Below are 14,121 nucleotides of genomic sequence, written 5' to 3'. Positions count from 1 at the left end.
TATATATATGAGACAAACTTGCTGTTAGTGGTCCCATGATCCCATGATATGATCCTGGTGACCCCTGCTTTAGGAGTTCATAAACCAGTCTTTTGATAATTCATCTTAGAGTCTTATCAAGAACTACTTTATAATTTGCAGAATCTACTTTTTCCCTTTGAAAATCAGGACATTTGCTAGTCTCTAACCTACGAGTAGTTTAATATAGGTTGAGCATCTCAAACCTGAACATCTGAAACATTTTGAGCACTGATATGACACAAAAGAAATGCTCCTTGGAGCATTTCAGATTTCAGATTTGGAATGCTCAACAGTATGAATACAAGCACTCTAAAATACAAAAAAATCTGAAACACCTCTGGTCTGAAGCATTTCAGGTAAGACATACTCCGCCTGTACTTTAATTCCTCAAGGCTTAGTAACAGCACGACCTCATCAATCAGGTTCTCAATGGGAATTTGGGGGAAGCACTTAAAAGCGTTATCTTTAAGCACTGGTGAGAAGAAAACGCAGACAAGCCTCACTACCTTTGGGACCAGCAACAAGAAAGCCACCAGAGACAAATACTGATCCTTTCAAATCAGTGGCTTGCCACAAGGAGGTGTGCACCAGAAATAACTGGGAAATTCTTACAGTTTATAAAACTCCTTGGATGATTTTAATACATGTTTAGATAAAAATCCTAGTTTTGTGGCATGCACCGGTAGTCCCAGCTACTTAGGAAGCTGATGTGGGAGAATCGCTTGAGCCAGGGAGGTGGAAGTTGCAGTGAACCAAGATCGTGCCACTGTACTCTAGCCTGGGTGATAAAGTGAGACCCTGTCTCAAAAAAGAAAAAAAAAAACAAACCTATTTTTGGGTACCATCCTTTTCACTGTAATCATGTCCACTAAGGACAATTTAACCGTAATCATTTGTAATAAAGACCTCTATGCTTTTAACTTTTATGAGTATTTTAGGCCATGAGTCGATGGTATTTTTCTCTAAGTACACTGTACTCTGGTTTCCTTAATAGTATTTTAGGAAACTCTGGCATTATTCTTTGATCTGGCTTCTAAGAATTAAGATGGTAGGGCTGGGCTACTTTCCCCCATAATTCACATTGCTTTCACTTAACCAACCAATTCTCCCTCTACAGGTAGCAAGTTTTGGAATAGCAGTTTTCATAACCCTTTTTCTTCTTCCTGAGTAGGAAATGACAAATGTACCAGAAATCCCTGTTGGAGTATTTTAGCACATTTCTTAGTAGATAGAGTCTGGTTTTGCCTCTCTGTACTTGGTGGTCTTCAACTATTTACTTACATCCACTTGACTAAACAGCCTGTAGTTCACCTTAACAATAATCTCCCTCTTCTTTTGTCCTTACAGTGATCTAAAGAGCAGCCTTGTTATCTGTATCTCTTCTAGACAAACAGCACTACACTGAGTCATGAGTTGTTTCTTCTGACCAAGTTATTCCCTTCCATTGTTATATTCCAGTCGCTTTGCTCCACCAAACTCTTGGTCATATTATATATTAAAATATGTTCTTTATTATTCCTGTTCAGTGAATTGTCTGAGATTTTAAGTACAATTATTGATTTTGGGGGAATTAAAACTTATTCTTTTTACATTGTCTTACAGTTTTCAGAGATCTTTTTTTTTTTAAATAAAAATTATTGAATTCATTTTGGTAGCTTAAAACAAGATGTAATTTAGAGAATCATTTATGCTTTCAAATAAAACCTCCTACATTTAATTGACTAAAAGTTTAAGCACAAGTTACTACACAAAGAAAAGCTGTTTTAGGGTTATGTGAACTTGAAATAACACCATTAAGTTTTCAGCTGTCTGAAAGTAGTACAGCAACATTAAAGGGAAGAGACTAAACACCACCTCTGCTCCTAAACTAACAAGAGCTGAGACACATACAAATTTTATGGCAAGTAATCTAAAACTCTTCTAAAAATGATTAACTGTTATTCTATCCAACAAGAAAACCAATACAACAGATCTATCTAATTAGTTAAGACACCAGATACTCGTCATGCAGTTTCAGTGTCAAGTAACAAACCTCTATAAGTTGTTTCACAACTTCTAAGTACTCATAACATAACACATTTTAAAAGGCTGATCCCACTTTAAACTACATAGAGTACACAATTATCAAGTGAATGTGCATATACACCAAAGATTCTCAAGTCTAATTTTGAAGCTCAACCTGGCAGCCTCCAAAGATTTCAATATATTGCAATGTCACTAGCATAACTTCCAAAAATAAAATTTCACATGAGGTGGGAAAAATACCATCAAATAGCTGAGTATTCTACCTCTAGAAAGCTGACATACATTAATCTATATTTTTCATGTTAAAATGTGATTGACTTGAGTTGGTACAAGGGATAAATTATATTTTTATCTTATCAAACATTATCTAAGGGTGCAAAATGTAACCATTACAAATTAACACAAAAGTAGGCATTTTAGAATAGTTTTTCAGTACCTTCAGATTCTGACAAAATATAGTGCATTAAAAAAATTATGTGTGCCAATTTTGCTTATTGCTATTAGGTTTTTTTAAAAAACTTCAATTTTTTATCCCAGTTTTATTAGAAATTGAAAAGCATTTTGCCATGTTCAGAAAATAACAAAATTAAACTTGTTTTTCCTATCTGAGCTAACTAAGATATCTGAGCTAATAGCTCTAAGTTACTACTATAAAGAGATAATCAGAAATATAGTTCAAAGTAACAAACTACAATTGATAATTACTAATGGTGACCTTTCTTTCATTTTAATATTTCTCTTATTGAGACTCTATTGTGTCTCAATAGATATTTTTTGGTTGTTAACATTCCCATTCACCCTGAAGACACCCATGGGACTTTATTAAATTCAAGAAAATACCCTAAGATATTGATTGCAATGTCAGAGGTGGCCAAATTAAAAATAAAGTAATTGCTGATGATTAAGCCTTCTTTTTATTCTCAACTATTTTTGATATGTGTATTTAAAAACTCAATATTTAACAAAAAATGACTATGTTTCAAGTTTCAAAGTTCATTTGAAAGAAGTATATATCATTTCATTTGAAAAATAAAGAAGTTTCTGCAGATATATGTAAGATCCCTATATGTGCTATAAATCTGTCATGGAAACCATCAAATTTTAGTACTTTTAAAGGGGAATTCAAAGATTTTTCCTGTATTATGCAATTGAATACAGTAATTTTACATGTAAAAAATAATTTACACTGAAAAACTCAAGCAAAAAGTCTGATACTTTATCAAAATAATAAGAACAAAATGAGCAATGAAAAAATAGCAGAAGTTTACCAAAAAATAGTAAATTCCTATTTAAATTCCTGTGTTTACACAGATTAAAAATGCTTATCAATTAACTGTATGACACAGATTGTAGCATACTTCAAGCTGTAATATAAACACGGGATATTTGAAATTCAAGCTGCACTTACCAAAATAGTTTTAACCTGAGTCTTTGATGTCTTCAAAAATGCATTTGATGATAATATATGCAAGAATAGTTATTTTGTAGTAGAAGGTTACTTTTTTTGAATTGCTCTTAATACTCTTTCCTCTTAAATATTTGTGTAAAATTACAAATATTTATTACATTTCTTGGGTTCACTGAACACAAGGCAGTGTCTGAATTGAAAGGCTGTTACTTTGTTCCTGTTATACAAGCATATAAAGATGCTTAGTTCAAAATATCTTAGATTTAATATTATTTTCACATTTTGACTTATTTTAGAACAAATATAAAGGGTCAAAATATTACCATAGATATCTGAATATTCCCATGAAATATGTCACACCCACTGAGGAATTAAACAAGTTCACTAAAGAATATCAAATTAATCATTTCCTCCTATAAATATTTTCTTTTTATTTGTGTTTAGAAGTTGCAATTTTAGGTACTATTAACAGAAAATACATAACAAAAGCTTCCTAACAAGTGAAAAAAATAATTATAAATGTTGGAAAAATTGGCCTCATTAACATATTTACAGACTTTTACTTAATACATACGCCTTTGGAAATTAATTATGTGACATTTATACAAGCATCAAAATTTCCAAATCACTGAGTAGTGAGCACTTCAGTTCTTTACTGTCTACACCCAAATTTGAAAGTCATTTTTAGTTTTTGAAGGTAGAACTGACAAGTAACAGAAATGGTCAATCTGAGATACTATTGACATATTGTTCTATTCCTTCGCCTAAAGGTGCTTCTGTTGAGTAAGTGTCCTTATGCTTTTTTTTCTCTTTGCTCTGATCTTCCTGTAGCTTCAGAATTATGTTTCGGATTTCTTCTCTTTTTGTTCTCATTCTTGGTGGAGGAAACCAGTTTGCCAAATTCATAGGTAGTTCAAAATTGAGAATTGGATTCTGAAAATAAAACAATTAAATGCATATTAGAAAATTGTAATAAATAACCTTTCATTTCAATCACAGAAACATTCCAAAGTTAAAAATAAGAAAACCCAGCAACTCATTCAATATGTATTTGTGTATTATCTATCACAGGTCAAGTACTGTGCTAGGTACTGGAGATACAAGACACAGTTTCTGTCACAGATCTTACAGTCTAGATCAGGGTTTGCCAGTGGACCAAATTCTGCCCACTGCCTGTTTCTGTAATAAAGTTTTATTGGAATACAGTCACACTAACTCATTTACATATGGTCTACAGATGCTTTCACTGGACAACAGAACTAAGAGGCAATAGAGACCGTACAGTTGCAAAGTCTAACGTATTTACTACTTTATTAACGAGTTTGCTAGCTCCAGTTTAGAAAGACAGGTAATTCAACAATTAAAACAAGAAATATGGCAAGTATTATGACAGAAGCATAGAGTACTGTGAAAATACATATCTGGGGATTTTATGCAATTCCAAGAGGAAGTGATATTTAGGCTAAGACCTGAAGAAAGAATATATGTTAGACAGCCAAGGTATGATAGAAGCAACAAAAGAATATTCCAGGTTAGGAAATATGAATCAAGGCCCAGAGGCAAAAAAGAACACCAAACAATGGCATTCAGGTGGTTGGCTGTTATATTAAATGCTAGAGTGAAAATGGTGGGAAAATGAGGCTAGAAGCTTAAATTAGGGGTCATATCACATAGGTGTTTATCAATCATGTGAAAGATTTTGCTCTGTAAATCAACAGCCACAGGAAGCCACTATAAGATTTAAAGTAGGAAAAGAACAGGATTAGATTTATGTTTTTGTAAAACAACCATGAAAAACAGAAGGCAGGAGGCACAGGAATCTGTTAGAGATTGGTATAGCAGTTCAGAATAGTGACACTTGAGGATAAAGAAGTAAACCTATCTGACATTAAGTGACAATTCACAGAACCTAGTGGTCATCCACTGTATGATGGATGAAGATAGGAGTCAAGATCACTATAAAGAATATCCGAGAGAGGTATGTGTGGTACTGTACCTCTGAAGTCAAAGCCAAGAGAGTGAGGAAGAAATGGTTGACACTGTCGAAGGGTGCTGGAAAGTCAAAAACAATTTTAACATAAGGGTAAGGATGAAGCCAGATTTTAGAGATTACAAAGGTGGAATCTGTAGAATTAGAGTGTGAATATAAACACTTCTTAAGAAATATATCTATGAAGAGGAGAAAAGAGGCTAAAAGAGGCAGTGTGAATCATGGGAGAGATTTCTTAAGGTGGAGAGAGCTAGTAGAGAGGGCAGGTTGATTGTTCAGTGATAGAATGAGCTCAACAAGCCTTGGATTTGATGAACTGTAAATATACTATTTTTATGCCTTGAAGGTTCTTCCATTTAGAAGTTTTTGCTCCATGGAACAATTTTTGAAACAATAATTTTGAAACTCTGAAATATTTGCTTATTGTGTTTTTTACTAAGGTAAAGTCAAATGCACTATTTTATTATTTATTATATCAGATCCAACAAATTGAAACCCACCTCAAAAAAGCTCTCTACATACTGCAATACATATACACCACAGTCACTGAAGTTGTTCTGCTGTGGTACTTTTGGATTAGAGCCCTTCATAACATCTTTGGAAAAACTTCTTTTGCTTCCTTTTTTAACTTCCCATTCCACTTCTAAATACCTGCAATAATTCATATATATTAAGAATACACATATATAAAAATATACATAGTTCTTCACCCCATCAGAATACAAAATAAAGTGTGAACTTACTCTCTTAAAATTTTGACAACATTTGACCGAGAAGGGCCTCGGAGTGAGTCCATAAGTAAGATACAAGGTCTGCAGGGTAAAAATAACCAAAAGTCGAATACTTCATAATATTACAAGGGCATACAGGGATTAAAAGTGGCATATTATAAACAATCAAATTTAAAACATCCAAAATTCCCTTTGTATGACTCAGTACTAGTGACGGGAAAAAAAATGAACCTTATAGACACATTTGAACTTTATAATCTAGTAATACTTAAATATCTATGGATATATTAAATATTGAATTATAGAATATTAACCGTATCTTAGCTATATTTTATACTAAAATTCTGTAGTTGGTTTCTAAAAGTACTTCAAAATTAGGAAAAAGTCAAAACAATTCTGAAAATTTGAACATCCCCATATCCCAAATCAACAAAAGAAGGGCCATGAAAAAGTAGAAAGAAAATAATCCCCCCGACCCCAGGGTCTTACTCTTGTCACCATGTGGTGGCGTAATAACGGCTCACTGCAGCCTCAATGTCCTGAGCGCAGGTAATCCTCCCACCTCAGCCCCCTGAGGAGTTGGAACTGCAGGCATGTGTGTCCACGCTCAGCTAATTTTTGTATGTTTTTTGTAGAGACAGGGTTTTTCCATGTTGCCCAGGCTGGTACAGAACTCCTGGGCTCAAGCTATCTGCCCGCCTCAGCCTTCCAAAGTGCTGGGATTATAGGCATGTACTACTGCGCCCAGCCAAAAACCTCATTTTTAACTAAAATTTATTACAGATAAAACAGGTAATCATCATATAAAACAATTAGTTTAGAATGTGTGGTTTTTTCTTCAAGATTTAACTTCAGAACACACTGTATAACACTCTGTATAACTCTGTATATAAATGCTGATGGCTGATGATTCAACTTTCAATATTTTAATTCTATAAAGTTATGTTGTAAACTCAAGTAAGGAAGTCTAATGTAGAGCCCAAAGCCCTCAAATGTTAAAAAAATCGAGGTTATTTTTTAGCCACCACACTTGGTTCTTTTTTTTTTATTATTATTAACTTCTTCCAGAGATGGGGTCTCACTGTGTTGCCCAAGCTGGTCTTGAACTCCTGGCCTCATGCAATCCTCCTGCTTTGGCCTTCAAAAGTGCTAGGATTATAAGTGTGACCCACTGTGTCTGGAATTGATCTAGGTTCTTCCTGCTAAAATTTTATAAAGTTTGGAGCAGATTCTTTAACTACCCTAGGTCTCTATTTTTCTGTAAAATGATGCTTCATTTTCAAAGTCTCTTAATAGTTTCTGTCAACATTTTCTATAAAAAAAAGTCAAAGGAGATTAAACCTAGAAATAGGTAATACTTCATCTAAGAAGTTCAACATCGCTGGAGAGACCTCAGAATAAACATGTACTTCTGAAAACCAAAACTGACTCACTCTTATTTGGAGCTCTCAGTTGGAACATGTCTCCTACATCTGCCTTAGGTTACTCCACAGCCTTCATAAAGCAGCTAAGGAATCAGTGTAAACTCCAACCCCATGTTACTATTTTGATATATAGTAATTTCTGCTCCAAAACACTGTTAAGTAAAAAGGAACAGTGGTTCACACTATCAAAACTTGTGGCCAGGCGCGATGGGTCATGCCTGTAATCTCAGCACTTTGGGAGTCTGAGGCAGGCAGATCGCTTGAGGCCAGGAGTTTGAGACCAGTCTTGCCAACATGGCAAAACCCCATCTCTACTAAAAATACAAAACTTAGCCAGGCATGGTGGTGCGCACCTGTAGTCCCAGCTATTCCTGAGGCTGAGTATGAGAATCGCTTGAACCTGGGAGGCGGAGGTTGTGGTGAGCTGGGATCGTGCCACTGCACTCCAGCCTGGGTGACAGAGCAAGACTCTGTCTCAACAAATATATACAAAAAAAAAGTAAACAAAACAAAACATTTGTGTGTGCACACGTGCATGCAGAGGCTGGGGAAACTGGCAAATGGAGGACTGAAATGATTATCCATTCTTCCCGTTTTAATCCCTGGATAGCATGCCTCAAGTTTCCTCACTGACTCTGACAGCATTTATGAGTTTTGCTTAAGTATTTGTTTAAAAAAAAAAAACTGTCCTGTTATGTTTTATTTTATGAGCATACTGAAATAAAAATTATGTAGTTTGCAAGATACACAGTTAATGCTTACTGTTTACAGATAGTAGGCTTTAAATGCCACTGTCCTATTTCTGAATTGCAGCTGTCATCAGCAAGGAATCCATCATCACTGCTATCATCCTATAAGAGACAGCCTACTGTTAATATTGAAAATATATAATCTAAATAACTAATAACCTAACAAAATAGCACATTGGAGACAAAATATTTGTAATGAATGTCAAAAATTTTTCTCTATTTAGGTGATTAGACAATAGAGATATATGTTACTTAGTTCCAATTATCTAATGCTACAACATTGATATTTTAAGGAAAAGAAACTACCAAAGGTTTATAACAAATTGTTACATCTATTTACTCAATCTAAAATAAATCTTTAAGATTGAATATATTATGACCGATTCTTATCTCACCAAATATCACTGCTCTGATTTTAGTTTATTTTTACAAAAATTTAGTTTGTTGGCTAAGACAGCTATTTCACAATAGGATATAAATAACATGTTATTTTACATGAATAATGTTTTCACACCAGAAATATTTAAAGGGTTTTTGGAAACACTGTTTTCCTTGAGAAACCCACATAACCATCTCACTTGAGAGAAGCTAACTTAAGGACACTGTGTCCTTATTCTGCAGATTCTCTTGAATGTAAAATAAACAAGGCTTTTTTGGTCATTGTTGTTCTTTGAGAAAGCTTCTGGCAACTTTATGAATGGAATAATCAATAGTAGGAATAATAGTAATAATAAAGCACAGTTACATTAGCTTGTTCACATCACAGGTAACTGTTATAATCAAAAGTACCTAAGTGCTCATTATAAATCATGAATGTAATTCCTATGTATGTTGGATTGAAAAGCTGTATTTAGCTGTCATACATTGTAAACCAAGAGATATCATAACATGCCTTTTGTTCACAGGAAGATAAAGCAAAAGGAAAGATGGTACAGTATAAAGCCATCTTCACTACTATACAACTCAGTATGTCCTAACAACTAACGAAAGATCAGAGAATTAACAAAATGGTATGCTGTAGATTATTATAAACTTTTCTTAATATAAAATCCTCTTTAACAGAAGCTAAAAAGTATTTTCACAGATACACTTTATTCTTGCTGTTAATACTGTTTATTAACAGTATTTAATAAGAGACTCTAAGGAAATGTCAAATGAGACTCTAAGGAAAAGTCAGAATTCATCTATATTAACTATAAATATTATCTGCTTCTGCCATGACATATATAAATTGAATCAGGCAGGAGAAAAAAAATCACTGGAAAAATGGGAAAACAATATAATTTTTTGGTACTCATGTACCACATAACTGAAGATTTAAACATTTGCTTCTTGAATGTCAAGTCAGGTTAAAGGTTAAGTATGACCCATAAATGCTTTGAAAGAGGAAAGTGGGTAGTGGTGGTGGTAGCTGAGTTAGGGTGGGATAATTAATATTATATTAAAGTTCAGTCCACACCACAGTAGCAGCAACAACAGCATGAATACATTTATCCTGGCAACTTCTGACTTGAAAGCTGAATTTGTTTTTTAAGATATGATCCAAATCCAGAAGCCATGATAAATTACTAGTTGAAGAAATTGCTTTACAAGACTTTATAAAGTACAATTTTTTTCTTTTTCTTTTTCTTTTCTTTTCTTTTTTTTTTTTTTTAAAGAGATGGAGCTTCCTTATGTTGCCCAGGCTGAACTCAAAACTCCTAGGCTCAAGAGATCTTTCTGCCTTAGCCTCCCAAGTCACTGGGACTACAGGTATGCACCGCCATGTTCAGCAAAAAAAAACGTTTAATCAGAACATCAGAACTTTTTGCCAAGCATTAAGTTTTACCTGGTTATCCTGATCTTCTGAGAAGTCAATGAGTTCATCTTCAAGCATTTTACCACCTTCAGGTGATTCATCGCTATAGTTTAGTCTGATATTGCTTAAGCCATCTGTACCAGTAAGAAACATTACATAATAAAAAAGGCCATGTCTATCACTCATGGTATATGAGGCTGAAATTAATGCTAGTAGTTAATTAAGGATATAGTAGTCAAGGACACAAAATCTGCCTTAGTCTGTAATATCACAAACATAAAGTGAGTTATTTTAAAAACCTGGATTGACATGTCAATTACAGTTGTTTCCACTACTCAGATGCTAAAATTCATTAAAATTTAAAAACTAAGTATCAGCTATATGATTAAGTATATATATACTTAAATACATATATATGTATATGTGTAAAGAAGTAAGTACTTTTGTGCTAGGCAAGTCAGGTGTCTTTAGTAATGAAAGCTATGACAGTCTGAAAATAACCTATGTCCAATAACAGAAACAGCAAATCACAGAACATAAAAGAAAATGCAACTGCATAATAATTAAAATTACGAAAATGTGAAAAATTATACAATTCAGGGCAAAAATGAACATTAATTACAAGTAAGTAATAGGTCTGTTTTTAGACAAATAATAAGGAACTATTTTGCCGAAAGAAGCTAATCACATGTTTCAAAGAAATGTTAGGATTTACTACCATTTCAAAATTTTATTTTACTTATTTATTTATTTTTTATTTTTTTGAGACGGAGTCTTGCTGTTGCCCAGGCTGGAGGGCAGTGGCACAATCTCGGCTCACTGCAACCTCTGCCTTCCGGGTTCAAGTGATTCTCCTGCCTCAGCCTACTGAGTAGCTGGGATTACAGGTGCATACCACCATGCCTGGCATCTTTTTTCTTTTTGAGTCTTGTTCATTGCCCAGGCTGGAGTGCAGTGGCGTAATCTCGGCTCACTGCAAGCTCTGCTTCCCAGGTTCACGCCATTCTCCTGCCTCAGTCTCCCGAGTAGCTGGGACTACAGGCGCCTGCTACCACGCCCAGCTCCTTTTTTGTCTTTTTAGTAGAGACAGGGTTTCCCCGTGTTAGCCAGGCTGGTCTGGATCTCCTGATCTTGTGATCCACCCGCCTAGGCCTCCCAAAGTGCTGGGATTACAGGCGTGAGCCACTGCGCCTGGCCACATTTTTGTATTTTTAATAGAGATGGGGTTTTGCCATGTTGACCAGGCTGGTCTTGAACTCCTGTCCTCAAGTGATCCACCTGCCTTGGCCTCCCAAAGTGTTGGGATTACAGGCATGAGCCACCATGCCTGGCCTTATTTTTTTAAGAGACAAGATTTCTCTCACTCTTTTGACCAGGTGGAGTCCAGTGATGCAATCGTAACTCACTGTAACCTTAATCTCCCAGGCTCAAGCCATCCTCCTGCTTTGGCCTCCCAGAGTGCTGGGATTACAGGTGCACACCACTATGCCCAGCTGATTTTTATTTATTTATTTTCCTTTCAAAAATTTGAAAAGCATGACTCTTAGGTATTTTAGACAGGATAAAATTAATTTTGGTTTAAGTTACTAAAAAGGTGTTAAGATATTAATATAAACAAGATGGGATGAAAAGGAAGCAAAAAATCTGAAAAGATATATAATCCAGACTGGCTAACACAGTGAAACCCTATCTCTACTAAAAAATACAAAAACTAGCCGGATATGGTGGCATGCACTTGTAATCCCAGCTACTCGGGAGGCTGAGACAGGAGAACTGCTTGAACCTGGGATACAGAGGTTGCAGTAAGCCAAGATCGCACCACTGTACTCCGATCTCAGTGATAGAGCGAGACTCTGTCTCAAAAAAAGAGAAAAGATATATATCTAACTGTTGTGTTCAGAAGCATACTATTTAAAATAGCCAATAAACCAATAAAGCACCATGGGGCCAGACACAGTGGCCTAGCACCTGTAATCCCAGCTAGCACTTCGGGAGGCTGAGGCAGGAGGATCACTTGAGTTCAGAAGGATCACCTGGGCAACATAGCGAGACCCTGTCTCTACAAACAAAATAAAATAATCATACAGGTGTAGTGGTGTGCACCTGTGGTCCCAGTCACTCAGGAAACTGAAGTGGGAGGATCACTTGAACATGGGAAGTTGAGATTACGGTGAACTGTGATTGCATCGCTGTACTCTTAACTTGTATGAAAGTGAGACTCTGTCTCGAAAAACAACAAAAATCCACCACCACAACAAAAAAACCACTATGGGCTGAGGGCAGTGACTCACATCTGTAATCCCAACACTGTGGGAGGCTGAGATGGATGGATTGCTTTAACACAGAAGTTTGAGACCAGCCTGGGCAACATAGGGAGCCCCTGTCTCTACAGAAAATAAATTTTGCCGGGCAGGTGACACATGCCTATAGTCCCAGCTACTCGGGGGGTTGAGTTGGGAGGATTGCTTGAGTCCAGGAGGTAGGGGCTTCAGTGAGCTGTGACTGTGCCACTGCATTCCAGCCTGGGCAACAGAGTGAGACCCTGTCTTTAAAAAAAAAAAAAAAGAAAGAAAGAAAAAAGAAAAAAAAGAATTACCTCTTCAATTTATCTTTTCCAAAAATCTGTATTTTTAAGTCTGTTTAAAGCTAAAACACCTGTATCTGAATAACATTTGTCCAAAATCTTCAGGCAATTCAGAATTAGTTACAATCGGGTTACTTCTAGCAGCAAATCATTATTATCTATGTAAACTGTGGTCACATAAATATCTATCTACCTTAAACTAAACTACGAATGCCTTTCAAAAACAGGAGAAAAATAGCTTAAATGATGCAGTCAATTCCCTCCATAAACAAATGATCTGGAGTAAACTGAGAGGTGATGGCTTGATCAGTGGTTCTCTCAATCAGTGTCAGTTCCTGAGAACTTCTCATATAATGAGACCATGTGAAGATGCTGAGCGTGATTCCAGAGTTTAAGCGTACACATGTTTCATGCACCATGGCAAGCCAACTATTTCACAAGGTGTCAAGTGAAAAAACAGCAAGTGAAAGTAGTGATTCCACACATTGTTACTTCCCTAGTTTACTGTAGAAACCTAATTTCCACTTATTTACTACAGCCTGTTATCTGACATAGTCAACACTTGTTGACTATATGTGAAATCTTTGTTTTTTGTAAAACATTTGTTTCAGAGGAAGAGATAGCTGATATGGTATACACATACTAAAAACAAAACAAAAATGTACAAAGTATAATTCAAAAATGAGTAAATGGGATAAACAAGTATTAAGAAGGCAAACTGCATAAAACAAGTTATTTTTGGCTTTGGTCTCCATTAGGATTTTTGAGGCTATTTACTCAAATTTAACTGGATGTTACTTGACCAGAAAATTAATTTGTAGGTGAGAGCACTAGAAATCTCTGGAGTTGGTGTATATGAAGTCCTAGGCTTTTGTCCCATTGCTTTAAGTCAAGCACCTTAATTCATCTGAATTTACATTAAAGTATGTAAGATTATTGGCCAGAAGGAGACTTAAAAAAAGAGCCATACTAAAATTTAATTCATATACCATATACACCCATTTAAAGTATACAATCTAATATTTTTTAGTATATGCACAGTCATCACAACCAATTTTTAAACCTTTTCATCATCTCAAAAAGAAACCCCATACCACTTAGCTATCACTCTCTTCCTAAATTCCCACCCACCTCACCTGACCACCCCCAAAAGCCCCAAGCAGCCACTAATCTACTCTAGATTCTCCTGCTCAGGAGATTTCTTACAAGAGCTCAACAGGTCGGGTGAGGTGGCACGCACCTCTAATCCCAGCTACTAGGGAGGCCGAGAAGACAATCACTTGAACCTGGGAAGGGGAGGTTGCAGTGAGCCAAGATTGTGCCACTGCACTCCAGCATGGGTGACTAAGAGAGACTCCATCTCAAAAAAAGAGAAAAAGGAAAAAAAAAAA

At 35.5% G+C, this 14,121-nt stretch overlaps 1 protein-coding gene across 2 annotated transcripts in view; it reads right to left on the bottom strand.

Annotated features, from left to right (window-relative positions):
- Positions 1 to 1,517: 1,517 nt before the first annotated feature.
- SENP6 (SUMO1/sentrin specific peptidase 6) overlaps positions 1,518 to 14,121 on the bottom strand; it is a 113,310-nt gene continuing 100,706 nt past the window's right edge. For both annotated transcript variants that reach the window (XM_011965834.1, XM_011965835.1), the window contains 5 exons: positions 10,177 to 10,280; positions 8,362 to 8,450; positions 6,188 to 6,256; positions 5,945 to 6,095; positions 1,518 to 4,387 (listed from right to left, as the gene is read on the bottom strand). In XM_011965834.1, the coding sequence (XP_011821224.1) occupies positions 4,178 to 4,387; positions 5,945 to 6,095; positions 6,188 to 6,256; positions 8,362 to 8,450; positions 10,177 to 10,280 (623 nt within the window). In that variant the 3' untranslated portion in view covers positions 1,518 to 4,177. The remainder of the gene's footprint in view (positions 4,388 to 5,944; positions 6,096 to 6,187; positions 6,257 to 8,361; positions 8,451 to 10,176; positions 10,281 to 14,121) is intronic.

The sequence above is a fragment of the Mandrillus leucophaeus genome, unplaced genomic scaffold, assembly GCF_000951045.1.
Source record: "Mandrillus leucophaeus isolate KB7577 unplaced genomic scaffold, Mleu.le_1.0 Scaffold738, whole genome shotgun sequence".
NCBI lineage: Eukaryota > Metazoa > Chordata > Mammalia > Primates > Cercopithecidae > Mandrillus > Mandrillus leucophaeus.
This window is presented reverse-complemented; position numbering and strand designations above follow the sequence as displayed.